The sequence below is a fragment of the Balaenoptera acutorostrata genome, chromosome 4 (genome assembly GCF_949987535.1).
Source record: "Balaenoptera acutorostrata chromosome 4, mBalAcu1.1, whole genome shotgun sequence".
Lineage (NCBI taxonomy): Eukaryota > Metazoa > Chordata > Mammalia > Artiodactyla > Balaenopteridae > Balaenoptera > Balaenoptera acutorostrata.
Window position 1 is genome coordinate 41,105,550 of NC_080067.1, and position 14,337 is coordinate 41,119,886.

Here is a 14,337-nt window from a genome sequence, read left to right on the forward strand (position 1 = left end):
GCAAAGTGACAGAGCTGGGTTTGCAGCAAGGCCTAGGCCCGCCAGTGCAGGCCTGTCTCCATTGCCTCATGACATTTCTGAGGTTGCCGATTCTGGATGCCCAGGATAAAGCAAGCTCGTAAAAGGGTAAATTGGCAGAATAAGGAGATCATTAAGAACAAGTACTAGAAGTGCCTTGAAAACCACTACCTCTTGTATCAAGAGTCACCATGTAGAGGCTTCATGACTTGGTGGAAAGGAATAAATGGGTTGTATTTGGAACTCTTCTTTGGAGCACATTTGTAATATTTGCTTAGGATGTGTAGAGTGGCATGATAATGATATCCATCATGGCCTAATAATGACTTTTAGGAGCATTTCTTTGGAGAATTCCAATAGTTTCTCTTGACCAATAATATAAGAATTAAAATAAAAACAATACTTATAGCTGTATTAGTTTGTTAGGACTGCCATAAGAAAATACCATACATTGGGTGGCTGAAACAACAGAAATCTATTTTTTTTCCCACAATTCTAGAGGCTAGAAGTCCAAGATCAAGGTGTCAGCAGGGTTGATTTCTTCTGAGGCCTCTCTCCTTGGTTTGCAGATGGCTTCCTTCTCTCTGTATCTTCACATGATCTTCCCTCTGTGAGTGTCTTAGTCTCCTTTTCTTATAAGGACATCAGTCATGTTGGATCAGGGCCCACTGTAATGACCTCATTTTACCTCAATTACTTCTTTAAAGAAACTATCTCTAATACAGTCACATTCTGAGATACTTAGGAGGTTAGGACTTCAACATATGAATTTGGGGAGGGCCCAGTTCTATTCATAGCAATAGCTACATCTATATCTATACCTACATCTATATTTATATCATCATTTGTGTGTCTTATTTGAACCTGAAATAATAATAGTGAGAATCCTCCAAATCCTATTGTGTGACAATGGAAAGATACATATTTGAAATTTAATTTTCCCAGCTTAATTGGGATGTGGCCCGTTAGCACAAACTTAGGAGGAATGAGCATTCTCACAGCAACCATTATCTAATTTCTGGGCCCCTGAGACCTACTGCTGCACTGATGCTGGGAAGGGTGAGCACAGCTGGGGTATGTCACCAAGCTGCTGGCTGGCTGTCAGAAAGCCCATGTAGGGTCAGATCTGGAAAGGCTCACTGGGGGCAGCCAGAAAGAGGCACTGTGAGCGTTCCTCTGGCCTCAGTCCTTTGATTCTCTTTGAGGCATGTACTAAAGGTGGATACTTGTCTATACACAAGAGGTGCAGACATGAATGTGGGGCAGTTATTGGTGCCTTTCAGGTGAGCAGCCTGTGCAAAACTAGAAAGTGCAGGGTTTTCTTCTTCTTTCTTTCTTTTTTTTTTTTTTAAAGGATTCAAGTTTATCCAAGATTTTGGCATCTTCCCATACCCCTTCCTTCCTCCCTTCTTCCCTCTTTCCTCCCTAAGCTTCCTTATCTCCCTCTCTCAATTATTTATAGAGTGAGGGCCTGCTCTAAACAAGGCACCTTGCTTGGTCCTGTGGGGGCTGAGTAGGTGACTCAGAAGTGCTCTGCCTTGCATGTTTTATTCTGATAACCTAGGCCCTGTTCTGGTCTTGGTTATGCTTTCAGGTGTTGCTCTGCTAGTTCTTGGCAAACCTGAAAGCCACTCAGTTAGCTGTGTGCAGACCTCACACACCCTGAAACTCTCCCTCCTCCCTGTAGAACTGGCAGCTCTCATACCTCAGCCCTTAGCTGCCTTCCCACACCTCCTCCCCCTCAGTCAGCACCTAAGCCAGAGCCACTGGCTCTTGACCACTCTGGCCCTATGGTAATCACCATGCTCCGTCTTGCTTCCCAGGCTGCTTTATCCACCCCCCACCACACTTCTGAGCTGTTCATTCTGAATCCTCCCACTTCTTCCTCTTTTCACTTTGACTTTTTTCCTGATTCATATTGATCATCCCCGATGAGCCAGTTTAGCATGAAAAAAATAAAAGTTCTAATGATCTGCTTCCTCTCAGCCCACTGTTGTTTATTCCAGGGAAAAAAGCTTTGCTTCAGGAACTACTTCCTTGGAGCTGAGGGTAAAAAAAGGAAGCCTAGGTTCATTTGTCCCTTTCTACAACCCTCACCCCATCCTGAAGTTATTTTCTAACCACTGAACAGTAGGCAGTATACTTATTTTTTAAAATAAGGAGTGGGAAGAGCATGGAAGGTAGAGGATGAAATTCCACAATGTAATTTAAACCTCACCTGCAGGTTATAAGATGTTATGATTCATGTCTGGAATGGAATTCAAAACAGGTACCTATCCTACTTGAAAATTTCATTCCTACAACTTAATTTGGGAAGAAGTGGTCAGAACTGCCATCTCTCTCTCTCTCTCTCTCTCTCTCTCTCTCTCTCTCTCTCTATATATATATATATATATATATTTATCACATTGACACAGCCACAGTGTGTGTTCTCCTCACCCCAGCCAATCTCTGGGAAGACAGACCTTCTCCTCTCCAGCTAATCAAATTCATGTCCCAGGCAAAGTCCCGCAGTCTATGAGGGCTGCCTGGGCATCCATGAGCTCTTTGAGGTCCAGCCTCCATCTAAGCTATTTTGTATCCCAGCAACAAGCAGTCAGGTACCTAATTGGGATTCAGTAGAAGTGTAGGGAAATGAGGAACTTTCTCTAGCCTCCTGTAATCACTCCCCTGCTTAACTCTAGTGTACTTGGTGTCTGTACCAGTCATTTAAACACTAATGTACCTCTGACATTGTTAATTAGCCTCTTTAAGACTGATTGTTTTATCCCTCCCATCCAGGTTGCCAGTTCCTTGAGGAGAAGGATAGTGCTATATTTTTTTCTCCATATTTCTCTCTAATGCCTAGTACAGAGATGGTGCTCATAAATATTGTTGATTTAAACACTGTTCCTTGTTGCTTGACAGCAGTTTCTGTTGGAAACCGCCTTTAGAGAACTGATTGTGCAGAAGGCACAATTTTACTCTAAGTACATCTATTAAAAAAACTGTCTGACTTCTACGCATTTCAAACAGAGAGAGAAATTGTTATCAGCCAGTTGGTGCTTAGTTTGGTTCAACCGCATTTACTGAGGAGTTGCTTTGCACCTGCTACTGAACCAGGCAATGTTCCTGCCTCACAGGAACATTCCGAGATGACAGGAGGTGTCTTGCTGCCTACTCCTGCCCTGGGGATAATGCTTGTCCTCACCAACGGGTCATAGATGACCAGCGGGCAGTGTACACAGTTCCAGCCACCTGGCCTGGACCTTCCTGGATGGTGACTTGGACCTGCAGCTTACCTAGTGCAGCCCCCTTCTGGGTGGTGCCAAATTGCTGCCTCCTCACCCATCCTTCACCCTCCTTTGGGAGCCAGAAGAGATTTGGCAGTGAGTTAGGTGACTTGACTCTGAAAAGTCTGCACTGTGCCTTTTCAGTAAACTTCAAACTTATCGGCTTAAGAAGTAATGTGCAAAGGGGAAATAAACGCTGGTAAGGCTAGTAACAGGGATTTCAAGCTGTGTTTTAACAAACCAGTCACAGAGTATTCACGTGTTCATTCACTGGCATGTTCCGTGGCAGGAGCACCCCCATCCTGCCTTCCCCCGGTTCCAGCTGTTGTGCCGCCTCGGGATTTGGTCTGAGCCTGGGCAGAGCCCCCTTTAAGAGCAGCCCTCCAGCTTCTATCACAGCAAGAGTCTGGTGGAAGTGATTCTTGCCTTCGCGTCGCACACAAAGGCGAGGAGCTCTTTAAAGGGACCTTCCTGCTCCTGCGTGCAGCTGCTAACCCGTGTTGGTGCAGACACAATGACCCAGGCTTCCGCCTGAAAATGAGTGGGGAGGGGTCTTGAGGAGCCCCCACGACCTCCCGGAGTGGGGCAGGGAGGGAGCTGACAGCCGGAGTGGATGGAGACCACTGGTTCCGGGGGAGCAGCTTGTGATTAGCTGCTTCTTGGGATGCTCAGCGCGCCAGTAGAGCATCCTGCCTGTGGTCCAGAGGGTGCTGGCGGCGCATCTTGCGGTATGCCTGGGTGGATTTGAGCCATCGCCCCGAGGCGAGCCCGCATTCAGACACCGCAGACAGGCTCCTGGCAGGGCTGCGTGCAGTCAGCACAAATGCTTAGCTCCAGGCGTCTGCCCAAGCCTCCCGACTACATGGATTTGGCTGTTTAGTCAACCGAGATTACTGCCCGGGAAGATTTGCCAGCCTGATCTGCGCTCCAGCTGCTGTGACAACTTCAGGGCTAGCTGTTTACTTCTCTCGGTGCCTGGGACTCTCTCCTGCACCGCAGCCACTCCTGCCACTTTCCCTGGCTCTGAAGTCAGCCGCGAGGACTCCTCTGCCCCGAGGAAGGGGGAGCAAGGAGGGGTTAAAAGACGAGCAGACCCTCCCAGCTGCTCGACCTCTCTTGACTGCTTGTGTTCCGGGGTTCTGAGAGGGACCGTGCACTGCCCCGGGAAGCAATGCAAGTCTCCATAGCCTGCACAGAGCATAATTTGAAGAGTCGGAATGGCGAGGAGCGACTCCTGAGCAAGCAGAGCTCCACCGCCCCCAATGTGGTGAACGCAGCCCGGGCCAAATTCCGCACGGTCGCTATCATCGCACGCAGCCTGGGGACCTTCACCCCTCAGCATCACATCTCTCTCAAAGAGTCCACCGCAAAGCAGACTGGCATGAAATATAGGTATGGATGTAAGATTCTCTCTGCCCCGGGTTTCCGTGTTCTATACAGGTGCAGTGGAGACAGTTCAGCGGTTTTGAAAAGTGACTTACTCATTGGTGGGCTGCTTAATTTAGAATTCTCAGGTGTCTTTAAAATAGCTCCTTAGGAAAACCCAAGGTGGTTGTGTTGTGTTGTGTTGTGTATGTATAGGATTTAAAAACTGTGGCCCATTTTGTATATTTTAAAGTGTTACGAACACCTTAAGAGCCGTATGACTTCCAGTCTGCAGAGAATAACACAGCTGCTGGAAACTGGTATTGAGATCAGGGCAGCTTTTCAAGAGCAAATGTGTTTGTCCTATTTTATGGTATAGACTGTAGTTTCTGTGATTATACTATTAAAAATAGTTTCCATCTAGTACTCTATTATTTATCTTTTGAAAGCCCAAGGTAACAAATGATATGAAAGCTTTTAAGGAAGTTTTGTTGCAGGGAAGAAACACCTATAATGGTAAGTTAGTTTGAACACTGACATACTTAAACCTAAATTACTGCTTGAAATACAATGCAGACCTTGTTGTGAAATATGGAGAAAAAGTCAATTGTTGTAATACCGCTGGTTTCCTCATACATTTTTAAGCTCCCTCTTCCTCTGTGTTGCTTTCCAGAGTTGGAAATCTTCCTGGTAATGGTTGATGTTCTCTTTAATAGGGAATGACTGAAATTCGATAAGTAGAAAATTCCATTATTCAATTCTGTGACTCCTGCCTCCTCATTGTATCTGCTTTGTGCTGAGTCTTCCTGACTTTATTTCTTTAAAACTACTGTGCTTCTAGTCTCTAAAAGTCTTTGTGGATGTAGAGAAGAGCTTATGTTGCATCTCCCAAAGGCTTTGGTGACTCTGGTTTGCAGATATGACTTTGTCCATTATTTATATTTAACTATTCCTCATCTTTGTTAGGAACCAGGTTTTAGGATATAAGGAACTTAATGCAATTAAAATAATGCACACCTAAGACTATGTTTCCCATGTGAGGTTTCTGAAATAAGCATTCAAACCAATTTCTATAAAAGTTGTCCTTGAAAAAGTTTCTTTGCAGAGTTTAACAGGAAATCTTCTCATTGAAAAACACCAAGTTGTTTTGGTATATTTTTGAGCCATTAAGAAAGAAAGCCATGAATGGGGTGGATGGACCCACTAAAAATTATAGCTAAAGCTCTTTGCCCCAACTGCAGTACAATGCAAGCAACTGACTCCAGGCAATTCCTTGAAGTGTCATCAGTGTGAGAACCTCTGCTTTTCTTGATATTTCCATGGTGGAGAATGGGACCCCACGACAGGTCGGTACTAGGACTGCAATCTCGAGTGCATTGGCATTTTCTGTTGCTGCTTCTGTGGCACACACCCAGCCCCTGCCCCGTGGCCATGACGTTGCTCTGCATGCAGTTCAGCTGGCCAGATGGAGATGGAGAGGAGCTGCTGCCTTCACGGGCAGGGCCCCTGGGAACGAGACACTCAGGGTTAAGGCAGATGGCAGAGGTGGTTTGAACTGTGGCCTCCAGCAGCACCTTGAGCTTTCTTTTTGTAAACCAGAAGGAATAAAAAGTAACACCCTTAATTTCTTGTGGCAGAGTTTCATACTTGCTTGTGGATCAGTGTATTGGAAGAGTTTGGTCTTATGAAGGCAGGAGATTTCCATTAAGTTTCCTCTGGTAATACAGCTCAGCTCAGATTAGATGATAATTGTCTCTCTTTACCAAAAGCTCAGTGTGTAAGATTCACTTGGGCATCTTTCATTACTGGCAACTAAAGACAGCTCTTTTCTGACAAAAAGCTAGCCATCTGCAGTCTTCAGGATAACTTGAGTTATTTGTTGTTTATGGTGACTGGACAAGTTACCTTGTTTCCACTCCCCCTCTTATTCTGAATTGTTCCATTGATGACAGGCCGGTGGCTTTGTGTGTGTGTGACTTGACCCCTTTCTCTTTCAAATTCTACTTAGAGTGACCTTTAGGAAAGAGATTAGGAGGTTATACCAAATGTACACTCAGACTTTCTTAGGATTGGAGAAAGAAAGAGAGAATGACAGAAGTGGGAAGGAGAGAGACTAACTATAATACACTTTATAAAAATGACAGAAATAATTTTATGAGCTGAGTTATCTTTTTCTTTGACATTGATGTCACTAAAATATAATGTGCATGTAGGGACTATTTATTAATGGTAACAAATAACAAAAAATAAAAAATAATGCCATCATGTTGGGGAGGTAATTGGCTTGGGTAAATAATCAGGAGAATGCCTGAAGGAACTAAAATCAGTGGCTAATTGTGTTTACAATAATATTCTCATCCTTGAAAATGATTTCCATACACACAATTTAATCTGGGATCCACGAATCCTATAGAAAATCAAAAATATTGTCTTTTTGTGTGTATTTTTGAGGAGAGGGTTCATAGCTTTGGTCAGAATTTTAAAAGTGTCTACCACTGAATAATGGTCAAAAAACAGTGTTGTGGAGTGAAGAGGTATTCATTTAGTCAACAAATATTTACTGAACACCTGTTCTGTGTCAGGAACCCTATTAAAACTGGGTACTAAAAGGTGCAGAAACCAGACAAGGTTTGGGGCTTGCATTCTTGGGAAAACAGACCATGAATAAGAAAACACACAAATACATAATAATTATCTACTATGAGATATTCTTATGAAAGTCATATTTTGGGGGGTCATAGTCATAGCTCAGCCAACCTGTTTGTCCATTTTGAGGTTACCATCTCTGTTTCAGTTCCAGAGTTAGGGTTGCATCTTGGGGCATGAGTCATTGTGCCCATATCTGCCACCTGTTTGCCATCCCAGGGACTTCGTTCAGGTTCCATCCTTGTTGTAGGGTGCTACCTGGCCATTGAGGACCTACCTATAACCCTGATAAATGAGTAGAATGCCTTCTACTCATTTAATACCTTATGATTTTTAAAGCACAGCTCATATCATAGCCTGTAATTACCATCCATTAATCAGGAACTCATGAACTTGGGATTTTAGAAAAAACTAATATACACTTGTATGAAGTATCTGAATTCTGCAAGAATAAAATACTCAAAGCCACTATTACCGTCACATCAGCATTGTGCAAGAATCTTGCATAAAATTAACTATTGTTTCAAGGCTGAGGATGAGAAAAAAAAATCCCCTAGAACAATCTGCTCTTCACATGTCACTGTCAGAGCAAGAGAACAAGATTCCACCTACCATTTATCTTGGGGACTATCTTGTGTGTAAATAACACAGGACTATTATGTTTCTTATACTTGTGCCTTGTTAATACATGAGAGGTCCTTTATTTTAGTTTTGCATATATTTTTAATATTAGAGTTCATCATACTGTGTTAGAGTTTGATGTATACTCTGCAACCCTATATGATAGATGTATACATGATATATATATACATGATAGATATCACATAAATGTAAGTACATACGTGAACTTTTTATCCTAAGAAAGCCAAATCACTCAGAACACAAGTTAAGCCAGATTTGTTTGGTTGTTTTTGCTTGTTTGATTGGTTGGGTGTTTTTTTAAAATAACTTTTTAGAGTGATCTAGCTACTAGTGTTGGACATGATCTCAGAGCTTTTGATATTCAGAATTGAGCACATTTGTACTAAGCTACTCCCCTATTCTAAAATTGTTACTTTAGTTCCAGAACAAGTTGAATATCAATGAACCCAATTTCATGAAGAAAAATTTTATCTGTAACATATACATTATATCAGTATAACCTTGTGTTATATAGTTGCCTAAAACATGCTTTGAAATTCTTAAGAGAATTATTTACAGGAAGGAAACTGAGCAATAATCTAACTCCACTAGAAAACTTCTCTTTTTTTTTTGGAGTTAATCCACTTAACCACTTTTGTCATCATTTAATTCTTTTATTCAAATAATTATAGGTCACAGGAATTCACACACACACAAAAAGTACAAGGAATTTTGGCGTGCCCGCAGTCATGTTTTCTCCACTGGGAACATCTTGTATAACTATAGCACAACATCAAATCTAGTAGATTGACATTGGTACAATCCACAGAATTTATTCAGATTTTACCAGTTATACATGTATTCACGTGTGTGTATATTTCTATGTCTATGTAATTTTACCACATGTAGAAGTTTGTGTAACCACCACCACCATGAAACATTAGAATTGCTTCATCACCACAAGGCTCCCTCATACTACCCCTTTATAGCCACGTCCACGTACTCCTCCCCAGTCCCTAATCCTCAGCAACTAATCTCTGATCCATCTCTATAATTTGTTTCAAGAACATTATACAAATGGGATCATACAGTTTATAATATTTTGGGAATTGGCTTTTTTCCATTCTGCATAACTCTCTTGAGACTCATCCAAATCGTGCGTATCAATAGTTCATTCCTTCTTCTTGCTGAGTAGTCACTCATGGTATGTATGTTTCACAATTTTTTTAACCATTCACTGAAGAGCAATCAGGTTGTTGTCATCATTAGATAACTTCAGATACAACGTTATCCCCAAATTTCTTCAGTGCCATTCTGTAGCTCAGGGGATAAAATCCAGACTACCTAACATGGTACCTGAAGTCCTTCATGGTCTGGCTTCCATCATGCTTTACAGTCACCACTCTTTGTTCTTATCTTATCTCTGACCACTTGTTTCAGAAGTACCTACTTGAGAGAGGACTCCTTATAGTACACTGGACCTTCTTGGTTTTTTATGCCTCTGTATCGTTTTCCATGCTGGTCTTTCTACCCTGGAATTCTCCTACCTCACTTGAACAGTTAGGCAAACTCCTATGCATCCTCCAAGACCCAACTGTAGCCTAACCTTCTCTGTGAAACCTTCCTTGGCTCCACCTCATATAACATTAAATACTTGTTCTTTAGTGCCTCCACTGCATCTGATTCTTACTTCTGATATGGAAATTATTGATTGCGTAGTGTTGCTATTATCCATTTACATCTATATCTTCCTCATTAGTCCGTAGCAGCTTGAGGTTTGAATTTTGCTCATCTCTGTAACCCCAGAGTCTAACCTGGCACCTGGCACATAATAGCTACTCAATAAATGCCTGGAAAATGTATGACTACATATGTGGGGCACTATGTGAAATGCTGTGGGTACAAAGAGTCCTCTCTTGGGTGGTTCCTCTCTTGGTTGTTTACAGTTTAGTGTGGCTAGATATCTACACAAAAAGGCTGCATATGTTAAGTGATACAGAGATAAACGGTTGCTGTAGTTTGAGGAGCCATCATTCACCAGGGGCTGCAGGAATCAGGGAGAGGTTTCATGAGAAAGATCAGGGAAGCTTAATATTGAGAAAGGAGAAATACCAAAATGAGCAGAAAGGAGGAGGAGAGCAGACAGACTGCAGCAGCGGGAATAGCCTGTCCAAAGACTGTGCCTGCCGTGCTGAGAAATCATGGAGTAGGGCAGAGGGTTCATACAGGGAAGTGGTGAGAGAGCATCTTGTAGAGGCAAAGAGAAGTCAGATATGATACATTGGAGGTCAAGGCAACCCATTAAGACATAAGGTGAACATCAGCAGTGGAAGAACCATTTCAGATTTTTAAACAAGGTATCTGGTTACAAAGTTCTATTAAGAAGGAATTAATCTAGCAGCTGTTAAAAAGAAATCTAAGAGTTGTAAGTTTGAAACAAGAGAATTTATGTTGAATTCCATAACACTATTTTCCTATAGAGAATCAAGACTGCATAGAAAAGAGTCAGACCAGATGCCTTTCCCAGGCCCTTCCTTCCCTAGCCTGTTTATTAAAGCACACGTCTCATCCACCGTTCTTTACCTCCCACGAATGGTGGGCAGATTTTGAATCAAAGCAATTGAAGTGAAAGATCAACCTTGTCAGCTGATTACGTAAAAGGCACTGAATGTGTGTGAGTGTGTGTGTGTGTGTGTGTGTGAGTTTGCTTGCGAGCCTCCGTATGGGGAAAAGTGGGAGGAAATAGGTGGGCTGAAGAGGAGGAAGGGGAGAAGTGCCAGCTCTGTGGCTGTGTTTCAAATAGAAATATCTGATTTTAGTCCAGAGAAGAGAGCAGCTTGGTTATTTAAAATGTCATTTTCTTGGGTAAAGAATGCCATTGTCATTTTCACTTACACCCATGGGTGTGGGCTTTCCTCTCTTCCTCAAAGCAAAATGGTGAGAATGGGAGGTGGAGAAACCTTCCCGAAAGTTAGTTGCTGATTCAGTCTCATAGAGTTTATTCCACCTCTGCAAAGCACCAGCCAGAAGTCTGGCATCCATGGGATGGTGAGAAAATGGTAGGAGGGGAGGGAGCCTCCTGGAAGTTGTTAGGCAAACGTAGTTCCAGTTCTGCCATTCTGGAAGTGTGTGTGTGCACGATATGTGCATGTGTATGTGTGTGCACACATGCAAGTGAAGGAATCTATCCAAAGTGTTTCCAGAAACAGCTTGTCTTCTAGCTGAAATCTTCAATTGGGTTGCTACAGATGGAGCCCTTAGTCCCAAATCCATTCAGTGACCCTCTTTAGAAGTGCTCTCATTTTATAGAAATTCTTTTTTTAAAAAAATTTTCTGTAAACATTTGCACTTGTGGTAATTTGAGAAATGTTCTGACAGAAGAAGAAAAAAAGTCCCATTACATTAAAAAGGAAAGTCAGATTCATGTTTCACTTTGATTTTTTAAATTCATTTCATCAAATGCATAGTTTATCATTAGTATATGAATTCAAGAACAGATGAGATTTGGGAGCAGTGAATCTGATCAAAATATGGGACTCTTGGTTTCTTTGAGTATTCTTCAAAACTTTTTTTTTTTTGGAGAGAATACCACTTTATGAGAATTGAATTCACAAGCATTGATTCATACTTTCCCTTATAAGGATTTCAAAGCCATTCTGAGAAATAGTCATCAGAAATAATAAAAAATGATTTGATGTTTCAAATTAATCATGCTGTATGCTTACAAATATTTCTACAACCAGTTTTCCACTCTTTTCAGAATTAGAAAACAGAGTGATAGAGACTGAAGGAATTAAGGCCAAAAAAGTCTTTCAAATTTCCATTTCAATATTCAGAAATTTTAATCCTATGTAATCACTAGAAATAAGTGAGTTAGCAGTGGATGTTGGCACTGAGGAAACTTCAGATTCCATCTAGTTCAGTCACATCACTTTATCCAGAATGACCAGTGCCTTGGTTAGAGTTACTCAAGGAGCTGATGAAAGGGTCAAGGCCAAACTCAGGTCCTGACTCCAAGAGCAGGATTCCTTATGCTCTGTTAGCTTCTATGCTGTAGCTGCTTGATCATGCCCCATTTTTTAACACAGGAAAAAAGCACAGTGCATGAAACGCTTCTAGAAGGGACAATTCCTTTCTATACGTATGCACAGTCTGCGGTTCAAGCTTTTATCTCTAGAAGAGGCAAAGCCCTGCTGTGCACTCAGAGAGCCAGACCCGCTTTCTTGATCTGCTGCCGAGTCGTGAGGACCCCAAAGTGCCCCCGCAGCAGCTCTCTACTTGTACATATTCTGAAGCTGGACATAAATTAACTTTCAGATGATAGTGTGCTTGGTGTCACAGTTTCTAAATAAATGGTGTGTCAGAAAGAAATCTACAAACCCATGGGCACAGGTGATCGGACAGGGCTACATATTAACCCTGGATATGAAATGCTCTTTAGGGCATTCAGCACTGAACATACTTCACTCTCCTCCATGCTTTGAGAGATTACTTTGAAAACTTGTTCCTGAGAGTCAGAATCAAAATACATTTAAAAACCCTCCTTGCAGGTTGATTTTCAGTTACTCAGATTGGAAACAAAAACAGAAGCCCAGCAGTGATTTTTTTTTTCTTGGAATTGACAACTAGGGAGGACTCTGAGAGCCCTTGCACAGGCCATCTGGTCCAGCCCTCATGTGAAATCTGTCCTGTTTTTCCAATTTGCACTGTGCAGCAACTACTTGTAAAGGCCCCTGAAGAAGTACTGTGTAATCTCCTTTCACGGCAGTCATGAAAAAAATTTTGGCTTGTCTTTCTAAGAGTTAGAATCATTTACTAAGCTCTGAAATCCTCAGAGGAAGAATAAAGTGAGGGCTCTTAGAATTCTTGTCTATTGTCTGGACCCTAACAGTCAAAGTCAGGTTGAAAATGATGATAGAAGATTGAGAGTCAAGAAAGCAAGGGCACAGCAGTGAGGCAAGAGGGGGACCACAGTGGTGTGCCGGAGGCTCCCAACCTCCGGCACTTGACACTTGGGGAGGGAGATTCCTTCCCATTCTGGTTCCAGCACCTGCTCACCTGGCCTGACTGTTCTGCTGCTAAACCATCCAAGAGTAAAAAAAAAAAACACGTCACCATAAGAAAATTCCTTCTTGCGATCGACTCAGCTCCTTTCAAGCTGCATTGGAAGCTTCTTGGCCTGTACTCAACTGAAAGGAAAATGAGCTAGCCATAATTTCCTGCCTTGTAAGTCTTCTGGTACTTGAAAACCATTATTATGACCCAGCCTCCTAATATCTATAATGGTTCCTCCTAGATTTCATTTTCTGATTCCCAACTGTAATTGTGACTCTCATCTAAACCCTCTATAACATGACTACATCTCTTTTAAGTCATCCAGAGCTGGATAAAATTCCAAGAAAAGGTCTAGACTTTTCAGTACAGAATCACAAGATTGCCTTAGAACAGAAACATGCTCTGTCCCCTTGTCTGCATTCCATGGTCATGCTTACTGTTTTAGAAGAAAAAAATCATTTTTAACATTTTGAGCCAATCTTTGAAAAAATTGCTCTGAAACATTTTTAAACATTCTAACCTATTTATTTGAATAATGGAGGATCACTCTGGTGATATGTAGCAACTCTTAGGAGATCATCAGCTCTATACGTTTTAATGGTGACAATTGAAGTCTCTTGGGTTAAAGAAATATGAAAATTTCAAATCTGACTTATAGGTTTCAATAGCAGTTGAATATCCAGGTAGAAAAACTAACAGCTTGTAATATGATTAATTTGCCTTTTGATATACTCTTAAATAGAGTTTTTTTTTAATTGAGCAGGTTTAAATGTAAAGGCAACTGTGCATGACTAGTTTTATTAACAGAAGAAGTTTATTGTATTGGTAATCAACATCTTCCAAGACAGTGCCCCTGAAGGGACTTAACCGCAGGAAATTCCAAGCACAGTGTTCTCCATGATGAGTTTGTATCTACTGCAAAGCCCATCTGCTTTGACAGAGCTCTTATATAAGAAAAGTGAGTTTTTCTCTGAAGAACATATGCTATTAAAGCACCCTCTTTTCCAGTTCTTTGAAATTAATTTCCACTTTAAACTTGATTTTTATGTTATACGGTTTTTGTTGTTAGTATCTTTGGCCTGAGACCACAGCAATAAGCTCATTATAAAAATCAGTTGAGTAAATAACATGGTTTTAATGAATGCTATTCTCTCTCAATCAGCAAAGAATTCCTCTGAGGCATTTGATGAAAATACACCTTTTGACTCATTCCTTCTCCATTTTCTACCTCTACATGAACAAGCACTTCTGCATTATGGAGTTTTTGCACTTAATGAAAAGACTGGAAATGCTCAGAAGATGTCTTCATCTGATTCTAGAGGGTTTTCATCTTGATGGAAAGCATACTTGTTCCGTTCTG

At 41.6% G+C, this 14,337-nt stretch overlaps 1 protein-coding gene across 2 annotated transcripts in view; it reads left to right on the forward strand.

Moving 5' to 3' along the window:
• KCNAB1 (potassium voltage-gated channel subfamily A regulatory beta subunit 1) overlaps positions 1–14,337 on the forward strand; it is a 399,751-nt gene that overhangs the window by 117,881 nt on the left and 267,533 nt on the right. The window contains exon 1 of one of the 2 annotated variants that reach the window (XM_007164817.2): positions 3,708–4,682. The exons of the other annotated variant lie outside the window; for it this stretch is intronic. Within the exon in view, the coding sequence (XP_007164879.1) occupies positions 4,462–4,682 (221 nt within the window). The 5' untranslated portion in view covers positions 3,708–4,461. Of the gene's footprint in view, positions 1–3,707; positions 4,683–14,337 lie in introns of those variants that run through there. 2 annotated transcript variants of the gene reach the window in all.